This window comes from Tachysurus fulvidraco, chromosome 2 (genome assembly GCF_022655615.1).
Source record: "Tachysurus fulvidraco isolate hzauxx_2018 chromosome 2, HZAU_PFXX_2.0, whole genome shotgun sequence".
NCBI classification, from domain to species: domain Eukaryota; kingdom Metazoa; phylum Chordata; class Actinopteri; order Siluriformes; family Bagridae; genus Tachysurus; species Tachysurus fulvidraco.
In genome coordinates, this window is record NC_062519.1 from 28,248,127 (window position 1) to 28,261,273 (window position 13,147).

The window sequence follows — 13,147 nt, forward strand, 5'->3', positions numbered from 1 at the left end:
TCCACTGCAACTCCAACCTCAAATCACAGCTATAAGTTATTACCCCTGTGCAATCTTGCTGACTGGCTTAATTGTAAACAACCATTTATATTCTGTGTGCAGTGTTGTTTTAAACTTGGAGTTAGCCTTTTAAAAGTTTCTCTTACTTTGACAGAGCATGACTATAAACTGGGACATGCTACTGATTCAATGTGAAGGGCATGGTGTATGTGTTTGGGTGTGTGTGGGTGGTTGAGCGAGCATGTGTGTGTTGGTGGGAGGTATTTGGCTATCTCGTTATTGTTGCATTTTATTTATTGTGGTTTGTTTTAAACAAAAGCTAGAGCTTCTATTAAAATAAAAGCCTAGATATTTTCTTTTAGTTACTGAGGTTAAGGTTAAGGTTTAGGTGCAGCATTAGTTAGTTGTATTAATAATTATGTCAAAGGTTTTCTTAATGTCTATGTTATCAGGATTTTGTCTAGAGTATTTTTGCACAACGGTACATGATGACTCTGTTCACAGAAGTTTTTCGAGGCAGAACGTCTCAGCAGCTGATCCTTTTCAAATAGATTGTAGCTGTGTTCCTTCATTTCCAGCAAATAGATATGCTGAAACAAAATTGAGCAGGACCATAGCAATTGTTCATTGTTTATCACAGCTATTATCCTCTTCTTGTCTCCTCTCTCCAGTTAAATTATTCGAGGTCATAGAAACCGAGAAGACACTTTATTTGATAATGGAGTATGCCAGTGGAGGTGAGTTTTAACGTGCTCAGTCCATCGTAAGGAATATGTACTGACACTGCTGCTTCCAGGTATCTTAATCAGTGTGTGTGTGTGTGTGTGTGAATGTGTGTGTGTGTGTGTGTGTGTCACAGGTGAAGTATTTGACTACTTAGTTGCACATGGAAGAATGAAGGAGAAGGAAGCCAGGGCCAAGTTTCGACAGGTGAGTGGATCAAGATAAATCCAGTCATATTTCAAAAATCTGGCACATGCAGGAACTTGGATTGAAGTTGATTTTTTTTTTTTTTTTTTTTTTTTACAAAATGGACATATGAATGCAAGTGTGACCGTGATGTTGGCATAAATTCTCCAAACTTCCCTTACTGCAGTGTGTGTTGACCTTGTTCATTTTAATATGGAAGAAGTGTTCCTTTGTCTTATCTGGTTTTTAGTAAGGGTTTCTAGGTCTCAACAACGCATGGCATGATGAGACCACTCAGAGTTTCCAATAAGGACTTCAGAGTAAAAAGAGCACTACTGTAGCTTTGGTTTTTCCCAGTCAGAGGTCAGAAATGACTAGTTGGCGAGTTTTAGCCCAACAGAGCATTAATTTCCAATTCTTTGCTTTCGAAGTGGATCTTAGTGGCTGGGAGCTATTTTTAAATTTCCCCCCAAAAAAACCCACCACTCACAAAGTTTTTTTTTCCATCTGCAACCATGTTCAATTTTGTTAAAAACCATGACTCTGGCAATGCTGCATGTGGTTAACCATTATATATTCGATTTTATGAAATAACGTCAAGATCTCAAGATTCTGTACTGTGTAAATAAAAATGGTCAGCATTAAATTCGCATTACATGCAATCAGAAAACAAGAGTTTCTTAATCATACAGGGTGTTTGTTTTGATGGTTCAAACATAACTCTAGTGTTCTGTGATCTGTGCATTAAACAATGCTGATTGCACAGCTCCCAAATCTCTTTAGTGTGTGCTAAGAACAATCAAATTGGAGCTACAGGTACTAGGATTTTAAAGGTGTTGGTGCCCACAATTCTTTGGGCATTTTTGAAAAAATGTCTTTTGTGTATGGCTTAAGGTGAACACACATCACACACTGACCCCTAGTGGGGTGATGTGATGCTGTTGTAACATTATACAGAAATCATTACAATGCTTAAAGCTTGGCCTTTTATAGCCATAATCAATTAAGCATTTATCTGATCATTACAAGATAATGAATATGCAGCTCTTCAATAATTAACTCATATGCTGCTCTTCAAATTCTTCATTTCAATCAATCATAATTCCCCAAAATAGAATTTAGCAGTCTGCATTTTAGCACTTGGTACCCCGAAGAGGTTGATTGTGTCTGTGTGGGTCTTTCAGATTGTGTCTGCAGTGCAATATTGTCATCAGAAAAGGATAGTCCACAGGGATCTCAAGGTGAGTCAAGCTCCTCACATGTCACTTCATGACCTCTTGACCTGCTCCTGTACAGGTTTATTTTGTCCTCACTCTGGGTGTCCTTGTCTGCAGGCTGAGAACTTGCTCCTGGATGCTGATATGAACATAAAGATAGCAGATTTTGGCTTCAGTAATGAATTCACCATTGGAAACAAGTTGGACACGTTCTGTGGAAGCCCCCCCTACGCTGCTCCCGAGCTCTTTCAGGGCAAGAAATATGACGGGCCTGAAGTGGACGTCTGGAGCCTGGGGGTCATTCTGTACACACTGGTCAGCGGTTCGCTACCTTTTGATGGGCAGAATTTAAAGGTCTGTTTAGTTTAAATGTTTGTTATTGTTTAGAAATTAAATAAATCAAGTTTAGACCCTTTTTTAATGTCTTAACATGATTTATTTAATTTGTCAGCCAAGAATTTTGTGTTTTAGTGTGTTTGTATCAATATGTTAACAAATCAGACAAACATTTGGTTCAGACCCACATCGTCTTCAGTTCTGATATCTGTTTGGCAGGAAGAAATGTAACTTTAAATGTATTTCCCTCTAAAGCATCTGTGGTGCATATGAATTGAGAGAGGACTCTGATAACCTGTGCTTGGCAGTGCAGTGTTGTGTGCTAACTGAGTGTGTCCTCATCATCCCAGGAGCTGAGAGAGCGAGTGCTGAGAGGGAAGTACCGTATTCCGTTCTACATGTCCACCGACTGTGAAAATCTACTGAAGCGACTTCTGGTGCTGAACCCAGGCAAACGTGGAAGTCTAGAGGTACAAGCTTTTCTTAGCTTAGAGTCAACACTGCAGTCAGAGTCACTACATCAACATATGTCTCGGCCTGGATTCAGCTTAGCTCAGGGATGTCACAGTTTTTCAGAGTTTTGCGAAGTTTCTTTATGTTGTGTATGCCTTGACATCTGAATAAATGTTTCCTTCATCCCACAGCAAATTATGAAAGACCGCTGGATGAATGTGGGTCACGAAGAGGAGGAGCTCAAACCATACACAGAGCCAGAAGCTGATTTCAGTGACACCAAAAGAATAGGTGCCTATGCATGTAGATGCACACAGACATGAGCACACACAAAAGTTCTATATATGTGTATATAGTACACAATACAGTGTCTGAAGGCAAGCATGGTGGATGTTCCTTGCAGGTTTGGGGCTGTATTTGTTTAAATGGAGTTGGAGATTTGGTCAGGATTAATTTGGTCCTCAATGCTGAGAAATACAGACAGATATTTAATCATTGGAGGTGTCTGATTGGCCCTCTCTCTCTCTCTCTCTCTCTCTCTCTCTCTCTCTCTCTCTCTCTCTCTCTCTCTCTCTCTCTCTCTCTCTCTCTCTCTCTTTCTGTGTGTCTCTCTCTCTCTTTCTGTGTGTCTCTCTCTCTTTCTCTCTTTGTGTGTCTCTCTCTCTATTTCTCTCTCTCTCTCTCTCTCTCTCTCTCTCTTAACCTGCTGCTTTGAACAAGATGATTGGCTGATCTGTGACTTTTCTGTTAACAAAAAACCCCCCCCCCCCCCCCCCCCCCGCCATTTCTTTCTCCTTTAGATCTGATGATTACCATGGGTTTCCCCAAAGAAGAGATAACCGATTCCTTAGTGGGTCAGAAATACAATGAAGTTATGGCTACTTACTTGCTCCTGGGCAGAAAACCTCCTGAGGCAAGAACCACACACAGCTAATCTTTTTTTCAGCCACCATTAATATTGTCTATTTATGTTAACCTTGTGATGTTGCTTGTTGCCCAGCAGTTTGAGGGAAATGAGTCTCTGTCTAGCATAAACCTGTGTCAGATGCCTCGACCCAGCAGTGACCTAAATAACAGCTCATCTCAGTCTCCAGCTCACTCCAAAGTGCAGCGCAGCATCTCTGCCACACAGAAACAGCGGCGCTACAGTGACCACGGTCAGCACACACACACACACACACACACATATGCACACCCTGACACAGCACATAAATTAAACTGGTCTTATAACGTTTACCATCTCCTGTCCTGGCAGTGATTACATTTAAATGAAATATCCATTCAGACTGACAAACCTGTAATACATTGTAAATAATGTGACGCTCAATGGCACCTGAAAATATTTGACGTGTATTTTTACTTTGGTTTGATCACCTGCTGATGGTAGCATCAGTAGATTTATCACTTGCTAAAAGAGAGTGATACAGTAACACTAGTCATTTATTCTGCCTAGCTTTCTCACCTCATCACTGTTAGTGGTTCATATTTATTTAAAAAAAGAAAGAAAATGGGCTGTGTAATTATGTCATAAGTGGCATGCATTTTTATTTCAGGCCCCTTTAATATCTCATGGAAACAAACATTTGAATGTGGATTTTTGGTTTTTAATATGCAAATAATAGGAAAATAGGAATATTATTCAGAGGGAAATTTGTTTTCACAGCACTGCCAAGGACGCATAGTCTACCCGCAAGGACTTTCATACAGTGTCAGATCCACAAACTTTTCCTCTTTCTCTTCCAATTTTGTTATATTTTTATTCTTAACTGAACCACAATACTGTTGCCTTGGAAGGCAGGCTGTAATGTTTAACACACCTTTGTGTGACCTGCAGTTGCTCCATCGATCCCACCGGCCGTGTCCTACACCAAGCGCACACAGGCCAACAGTGTGGAGGGAGAGAAGAAAGAGGAATGGGAGGCGGCTCGTAAGCTCCCCACCTCCAGCTCTAAAGGAGACATGGCTGTCTCACCGCTGACCACACAAGAGCGCAGGAAGTGTTCAACAGCCTCAGGGGTGAGAGGTTACACATTAGGGTCAAGCACAAGGGTCACTACATAAAGCTGAACATAATGTATTTATGTTACTCTATATATATATATATAGAGAGAGAGAGAGAGAGCGAGACTTGTCCAGGAATGGTAGCTGGTTGTGTAATTATTTGTGTTTACAGGTGGGGTTTGAGTTATTAATCCAAAACCTATATGTATTTTGTTACATGAACAGAACAGCACAACAGGGGGGATGACGCGGAGGAACACGTACGTGTGTGAGCGTACCAGCACTGATCGCTATTCAGCCATTCCTAATGGTAAAGATAGCAGGTGAGCTACAATTCCTTCCTAATTGAGGGAAATCAATGTTCTGTAGCTGGTAAAAGAGTGAAGAAGGTTTTTGTGCTGTTATCTGTGTGCCTGACTGGATCGAGTTGACATGGCTGACAGCCAGAAATAACAGTCAACAAAATGATCAACTACCTCCTGATAAATATCTTCTAGTTATGTAAAATGAAAAATGTGTGAGGGTTATTAACATAGAGAACTTTTCCATTTTTATGTCTGTTCATTTTTGTCCCAATTCTAAAACAGGTGTGCTGTTGACCTATATGGATGTGGGAGCGGTTAAATGTTGTACAGCTATATACAGCTTTATAAAGTAGAAATGGTTAAATGTTATCCTGGGCACCATATAAAGCATACATATTTATTATGTCTTTCAGTCTGACAGAGGTGTCTGCCTCTGGTAGTGGCTCATCTGTTTCTCCTGGAGCCTCCTCAGCACTGGCCTCGGCTAGGCCGCGTCACGTGAAGTCCATGTCCGCCTCAGGTCATCCCACCAAGTCCCCTTTGCCCCCAATAGAGGATAATGCTGAGTACAAGGGGTGAGAGCCTCTTAACCCATTTGACCAGTTATAGCTGGGCATAAACTGCAAACTTGTAGTCTCAGTCCGTGTTAGAAGAAGCATGCTTTGGATAGGTTTCATCCATATTTGATTCCTTGTGCCTTTTCCGGCTTATTCTCCTGCTATGTTTCATCTGTTGCCATCTCTTTTCTCACTTTAGCCCAAGTAGCTCCAGCTCCAGGGTTCCTGCTGCATCTCCATCGACCCACAGCATCAGCAGTGTGACCCCAGACCGAACTCGTTTCCCTCGGGGCACATCTACTCGTAGCACCTTCCACGGAGCGCAGCTGAGAGAACGTCGTAGTGCGACCTACAACGGACCGCCTGCATCTCCTACACTCTCACATGACACGGGGGCTCTGGTCCACACTCGGAGGGGCACTTCAACAGGCCTCATCAGTAAGATCACCTCTAAGTTTGTGCGTAGGTGAGTTGGCCAAACCTTTTCATCATTCTGAGGTTAAACCATGGTGACTCAATGCTGATTTAGAATTACTCCTAAACAGAATTCCAATCCCAGTCCCCACCCACACATGGGTAAAATGGGGGGGGGGAACTGGAACAGCTTATTTACAGCTTGTATTTTGTGTTGGAAAAGTAGTGTTTATGGTTTCTGTTCAGCTCACAGGAAAATGTGAAGCAAAGCTTTTGCTTGATGACAGGATTTTAATATCTGACCTTAAGGACTGGTGCTTCAGTATAGAATATATGGGTGTGAAACATGGCATATCTGGCAACACTTGATGGAAGCAATGGGGGATAGCACCATTTGCTCAGTAGCAATTGAACAGCTATGAAAATAAGGTGAGGCCTGGGATAAGTCATGCAGTATTGAAATTAAAGAGCAAACCAGGTTTATTAAAAAAAGAAAAAAAAATCGTCAGGCCTTCTTATTGAATGCTATTTAGATTACTAGCTTTTGTTTGAGGCTCTGTGGTAGTCATCTCTGAAGGCATTTCTATAAAACTGTGTGTGACAGGAAATCTACCTGACTGTAGAGATTATACTGCAGAATGACGGGTGTGGCCACTAAAAAACACACACTCACTATGCTGAGTTTTCAGTTTCTCTGACCATGACTCAGACAATCGAAGGCAAGCGGTAAAACATGCTCGATTTTGATCCGGCGTTCGGTTCTCTCCAGCTTCGCACATAGCTCAGACGTCCCTCTTCATCTGCAGGTCAGTGTCTCAGTGTTGCTGCGTTAATTCTCCAGTGCTGCTGTGACATCATAAATCTCCCTGTTCTGACCTTATGTAGACAGGCAAATGTTCACCTGGAGGACATGAAATTCTAGTATGAAACTAAGGCATCGAGCCGTGTGTCTGCTACGGTGTTTAAAACAGATCCAACAGTATATCTACATTTCATCATTTGATTAAGAGTTTGTGCAGGAACACTAACGTACAAGCACTGCAGTGCTGCAGTCATTTCAGTGTTTTTATGGCTGATGCTGGGAAAACAAATACAGTACTCTATGGTGCAACAGCAGTGGTATTTAAAATTCAGTTAACACAATTTCACACATAGAAACACAAGTTGAAGTATATGATGCAACTGAACCATCACAAAATAGTTTACATCCCTGACTTGATCTCTGTATCAGTAAGGACTTTTTTTTACAACTAAGTTTACTTTTTTGTTGTTTTGTTTTTTTTACATTGAGAGTTTAACTCCATTGCAAGTCAGCTATGATCTTAACCATGAAAGTGACCCCGAGTTGAATGACATGATTGGTTTGACTTATTAAAGGGATACTACAGTGAGTACTGGTTTATTACACACCATCGTTGGTTTATTACTCAAAATAGAAACGTTTATCCGTTCAGGGAAACCTTTTGTTTTGCAGAACTTTAGAATATTAAATGCCAGAATTTCAGCATAAGAAGGGTTTTTCCAGACCACACCACAGTTATTCAGTTGTCATGGTTTTATAGAAACTATCTGATGCAGAATACAATCTAATTGAGTAGTTGATGGTTAAAGACCTTACTCATTGCCCACCAGTGGCTCTTGTATAGCTCTGATGGTGCTGTGTGTTTCTTCTGTTGTAGAACTCTTTCTTTCAGGGCTTCCTGGAGGTAAGAGTGGTGCTTAGTGACTTTTTCTGAAATTGACTCCCTAATCTCATGTGCAGTTGATTTTTCCTCACCTTTCCACATACTGATGTTGACTGATCGCAGATTTCTCCCTGTTTAACCCCAGAATCCTGCTTGAGACGTGCATGACTGGCTAATTGTCAATAGTAAAGCATAAAAAAACAAACATTTGCGAAACTCAACACAGTGTGTATTCTAAAGTTTTTGTGTCGAAGGAATTGAGCTGTGTGTGAAGGGGATGTCCTTGTACTCTGTAAGAATGCTTAATGTCTTGTGTGAGCCTAAATATTGATTTTCAGGATTTCAAGCAAACAAAAGTGACCTTCAGTGTTTTATTTCAGTGGTTTCTGACTTTTTTTTTTATTGTAGTGTTTGTCAGGTTCAAGATTCAGACTTGGAGTCAAAAAAGGTTTTTAAAAAGTCAGAATATAGATTAAAAAAACGGAGATGTTGTACATATTTAGACCATATTAAGACTGGGCTTGTTACAGTTTTTTTCAATCGCTAACAAGTGCTTACCTATACTTAAGATAATTTTTCTAAACTCTTAACACAGACTTACACCTACAAAACACAATTGGCCAAATTGATCATTTTCCTCTCAAAAACACATTTTGTTAAATCTATACTAACTCTCCATTTCAAAACAGAACACATCTTTCTCTGCACACACTAACTTTACCGAAACACTGGAAATCTGACTCAAAATGAAATTATTCTGTCAAAGAATAACTCTTGTTTTCACTTCACAAGGTATATGCAGTCAATCAAAGTACACCAGGTTTCAAAATACTGGCTATTGTTGACATTAGAAAAACTGCATAGACTTTTATGTTTCAGGTAACATGCAATCCACCTTTTACACAAAATGTCTTAGTTGGGAACGCTATGTCCACATGTACAGTAATGTTCACATTCAAACGCATTCGAGTAAAAAGCAAATCAGTTATTTTTTTTCTTTACTGTTTACTTAAGGAGGTTCAGTAGAAACACAATATAATAGAACAGAAAAAGTTTTACAGTATTGCTTACAGTGAACAAAATATCATATATAAGAGCATTCTGAAAAACAAAACAGCAAAAAGCCCAGATAAGAAGGGGGAACTAAAAATAGCACAAAATTAATGTATCTAATCCCTGCAATCTTCAGGGTTAGGCCACATGTTCTCGTCAACATCACATCTGATATCATCCAAGGCGATGCACCTGGTATAAAACCGCTTGGTATGTCGGATCCACCGTTGGGAATCTTGAACTGTGATGTCCCTGCAGCCAGCATCCATGGCTTCAAGGAGGGACATCTGGTCATGTGGCTGATGGTCATAAACCTTCCACCTCCATGCAGAAAAAAACTCCTCTATGGGGATGAGGAAAGGTGAATAGGGTGGAAGGAAGAGACTTACCAGTCTTGGGTGGACTTCAAACCATGCTGTTATTGCTTGCGAATGATGGAAAGCAACTTTGTCTCAGGTAATTACAAATGTCCTCATGTTTTCACCCTCCTGATCCTGCTCTGGTACCAGGCGCTGGTGGAGATCATTGAGAGAGGCAAGGAGGCGTTCGGTATTATAGGGTCCAACCTGACATCTGTGAAGGAGTAATCCTGCATTTGCCATTGCTGCACACGTGGTAATGTCTGCCCCTCTCTGTCCTGGCACATCAACTGTGGCCCTTTTTCCAATTATATTTCGTCCACGTCGACGCCTTTTGGATAGATTGAATCCTGCCTCATCTAAGTACAGTAAATGAATTCATGAGGGGCCTGGTTGGCCTTCAATTCCATAACTCTCTGAAACAAAGTGTATGTATATCATGTCATTACTGTATCCCATACTGTCCTGTAACCTATTACTGTGTAGGTTTCCTACTTGCAAAGTGCAAAGCTTATAGAACTGGACATTGAATTGAATACACACTATACCTGGACATATTGTGGTCGTAGCTCCTTGACTCTCTCACTGTTCCTCTCAAAGGGAACAGTGTAGAGCTGCTTCATCCGCACTCTGTGTTTGGACAATGTCCGTCTAATGGTTGTGAGGCTGATGCTTTCTATATTGCCAAATATCTCATGGTCCTCCACAATTCTAGTTTTAATTTCATGCAGTTTTATTGCATTATTTGCAACAACCATTTCTACAATGGCAAGCTCGTGATCATTATTGAGGATCTTTCCTCTTCCCCCAGAGGGTGGAAGATGTTGCATTCTTTAGAGGGGGAAAAAATCAACATATGCATTACTGTATGACCTTATTGTCATGTCAAGTGAGAATAGAAACATTCCATGTAAAATGCAATACTTACCTGTTGGTTTGTTGAAATATGCGAATAATGGAGGTGATTGTTTGTTTATTATTAGCAGAGAGATATTGTTTTTGAACTGATATCATTGCAGAAGCAGAGGATTTTATACTGTATCTAAGGTTTGGAATATTGTTTTTGCTATTGTGGGATGTTGTGTGTTAACATTCGTGAATACTACAAAAACAATCCATAATTTTGTTGGGAGATATAGCTTGTCTGTTAATAAAATGTAAGCATTGTGGAAATGTGTTCACTGATTGCATATTGTGTGAAAAGGAAATGAAATGTGTGAAAGGTATGGCCACAAAAGACTGATGCTGTGCTAATTGAGTTTTGAAAATGTGACAACTGTTTGGACAAACGCTTGTTAGCGACTGAAAAAAACTGTAAATGGAATTGATTGATTTTGCAGCATTCCACTTTACCTGTGGTCTTCATGTAATATTTCAGTGAAGGCTACTGGAGCCATCCGTTGCGTTTCCACTGCATGGAATATTTACTCCTGGATGTCTTTGCTCGTTCCACCCCCTGGTGTGTGTTTGTGCTAGTTTCACATTTCTTACTCTGTTTCTTAATCTAAACTCTTAACTGTCTTTAAGGCTGCCCAGTGAAGGAGAGGCCAGATGCAGAGCAAACAGTTTGAGGTGAGACATCCGAGCAACAAGTGATGCATGTGTAGATGTTTTTCCATTGCTTTGAGGGCAGGGTGAGCGTTACATGTTATGAGAAATGTTTTGGCTAAGTACGAGGCAGTGCTGCACCAAAAAAAACCCATCATTTCTGTTCCAAACCAGTCTTTATATGGCTCATAAGCATCTTATGACATTACAATGTAATGAAGTTTTATTTCTTTCTTTTTGTATTTGTTGTATTTTGTCTCATGCTTGCTGCTGGTCTCCAAAAAGGTCCACATTTCTAGTATGCATCTGAAACCATCTTTACCTTATATAGTGGCTAATATGATAACATGTGATGTTTTTATCCTCAGGAGCGGTTCAGGTGAACCTAAAGAAGATGGGCGTGATTCTAAGCCGCGATCTCTACGATTCACATGGAGCATGAAGACCACGTCATCTATGGAGCCCGGCGACATGATGCGAGAAATCCGCAAGGTGCTAGACGCCAACAATTGTGACTACGAGCAGCGTGAGCGCTTCCTGTTGTTCTGCGTTCACGGCGATGCTCGTCAGGACAGCCTCGTCCAATGGGAGATGGAAGTATGCAAGCTGCCCCGCCTCTCTCTCAATGGCGTCCGCTTCAAGCGCATCTCTGGCACCTCTATCGCCTTCAAGAACATCGCATCCAAAATCGCCAATGAGCTGAAGCTGTGACCGGCACACAGGGAGCGATTGCGACAAAAACTGCAAAATGGAAGCTTGCTACGTTGACGTCTACGTTCCCAGTTAGTATGGGTACCATTTTGAGTTTACTGCTTTCTGAAGCTACTGCTGTATGGTTTGACCAGTGGATATAAAAAAGATAAGATTGAGGGGAAAAAAGTACATCCTTGGTATCCCCAGTTCCCTTCTATTCTCTCAAGTCCCACATATACACAAGGTTAGCATAACCATCTTTGCAATAATAATGTAAACCTGTGTCAGGGTCAGCAGGTTGGTGTTCCTTTACTGAACTACCTTTGTAGGCTAAAGCAGAGACTTTTAACGCTACTTTTTCCACATGTACAGTTAAGATACAGAATGACTTGTTGAATTGTTCATAGACTTGTATAATACAAGACTCTTTCAGCCAGTGTATCTGAAGGTGTTGTATAGTTTTGAGTTCTGCACAGAAATTTATGTTAAATGGCTTACTGTCTTTGTTTAGCTTTTTGCTTTCCTTGTACAATTTTAGATCCTTTGTTTTTTGCCTCAGTCATGTGACATTTTTATTATTTTTACATTATTATTTTTTACTTTTCGACAGGATTTAGACCCGACAGATCAGCGACGAGTTACTATTAACAGTGTTTCATAAAACAGGCCGTGCACGTTCCAAAGGCAAACGGTTTTAACCTGCAAACTTTTAATTTTTTTCTCCCAAGTCGGAGTCATGCTACTAGTTAGCAAGTTTGACACTCTGCCATTTCGTGTATGCTTAAAAGGGATATTAACTTTTGAATTGATTTGAGAATAATGCTGTAGTCATAGCAGATGTAGCCCAAATAGGAACAGGATTGAAACAGGGTTGGATAAACAAGATTTTCTTTCAGTTTATTTGCGTTTGGTTTGACTTCATCTCCTTCTCCCTAAAGATGTTCTGTTTATTTATTACAGTTTTTACACCACATTTACTTTGCTGCTTTAACCTTGTCATCCTCGTGTGACAGAAGTAGGATGTGACATTTCTGTTTTTGAACATGTACTTTAATTTGTTCCTTTTGTAATTAGTGGTGGTGGTGGTGGTGGTGGTGATGTGTAAGACCACTTGTGCTGGAACATTTCCTCTTGTTCCTGTGTACTGAGGTAATGAGGGTTAAATGTGCAATGCTTTTTGTTGTATTACTGTAATTTCTTACTCAAACATGGTCCCTGAATGCACACATTTCAAGAGAAACCGATTGTTTAGTTTTCTTATTTAAAAATGGTTTGAAAGTATCTTTCAGAGGTTTAAGCTGTGATCTGATTAAGCTGGTCCTTGAGGAGCGTGGTGTTTCATGCTGTAACGGTACTTTTCCCGAGCAGGTGATTAATGCTGCTTTCGCTGTTGGAGATGCTTGAAGATGTTGGGAGACAAAGATGATGATTTACTTAAAATGCAACTACCACCCACACTCCCCTCCTTTCCCCCCAGTCATTTCACCACTACCGCCCCGTACTCCCTCCAATCAGTGTAGTACTGTACATTTCTCAGTAAATTCTCAGTAGGGTCATAAAGGTTCAGTCTCACTGGTGCACATTAAAGCTTACTTGAAATGAGATTCCCAACCAAAA

At 40.5% G+C, this 13,147-nt stretch overlaps 1 protein-coding gene across 4 annotated transcripts in view; it reads left to right on the forward strand.

Moving 5' to 3' along the window:
• The window catches only part of mark1 (MAP/microtubule affinity-regulating kinase 1), a 37,962-nt gene extending 24,815 nt beyond the window's left edge, over window positions 1-13,147 (forward strand). Inside the window, exons 5-18 of one of the 4 annotated variants that reach the window (XM_027169882.2) lie at window positions 672-737; window positions 860-930; window positions 2,094-2,150; window positions 2,244-2,480; window positions 2,813-2,932; window positions 3,107-3,206; window positions 3,716-3,828; window positions 3,916-4,072; window positions 4,750-4,931; window positions 5,142-5,239; window positions 5,635-5,796; window positions 5,978-6,244; window positions 10,817-10,861; window positions 11,206-13,147. In XM_027169882.2, coding sequence (XP_027025683.2) covers window positions 672-737; window positions 860-930; window positions 2,094-2,150; window positions 2,244-2,480; window positions 2,813-2,932; window positions 3,107-3,206; window positions 3,716-3,828; window positions 3,916-4,072; window positions 4,750-4,931; window positions 5,142-5,239; window positions 5,635-5,796; window positions 5,978-6,244; window positions 10,817-10,861; window positions 11,206-11,548 — 2,018 coding nt within the window. In that variant the 3' untranslated portion in view covers window positions 11,549-13,147. The remainder of the gene's footprint in view (window positions 1-671; window positions 738-859; window positions 931-2,093; window positions 2,151-2,243; window positions 2,481-2,812; window positions 2,933-3,106; window positions 3,207-3,715; window positions 3,829-3,915; window positions 4,073-4,749; window positions 4,932-5,141; window positions 5,240-5,634; window positions 5,797-5,977; window positions 6,245-10,816; window positions 10,862-11,205) is intronic. The other 3 variants (XM_027169883.2, XM_027169884.2, XM_027169886.2) reach the window with 3 other exon arrangements.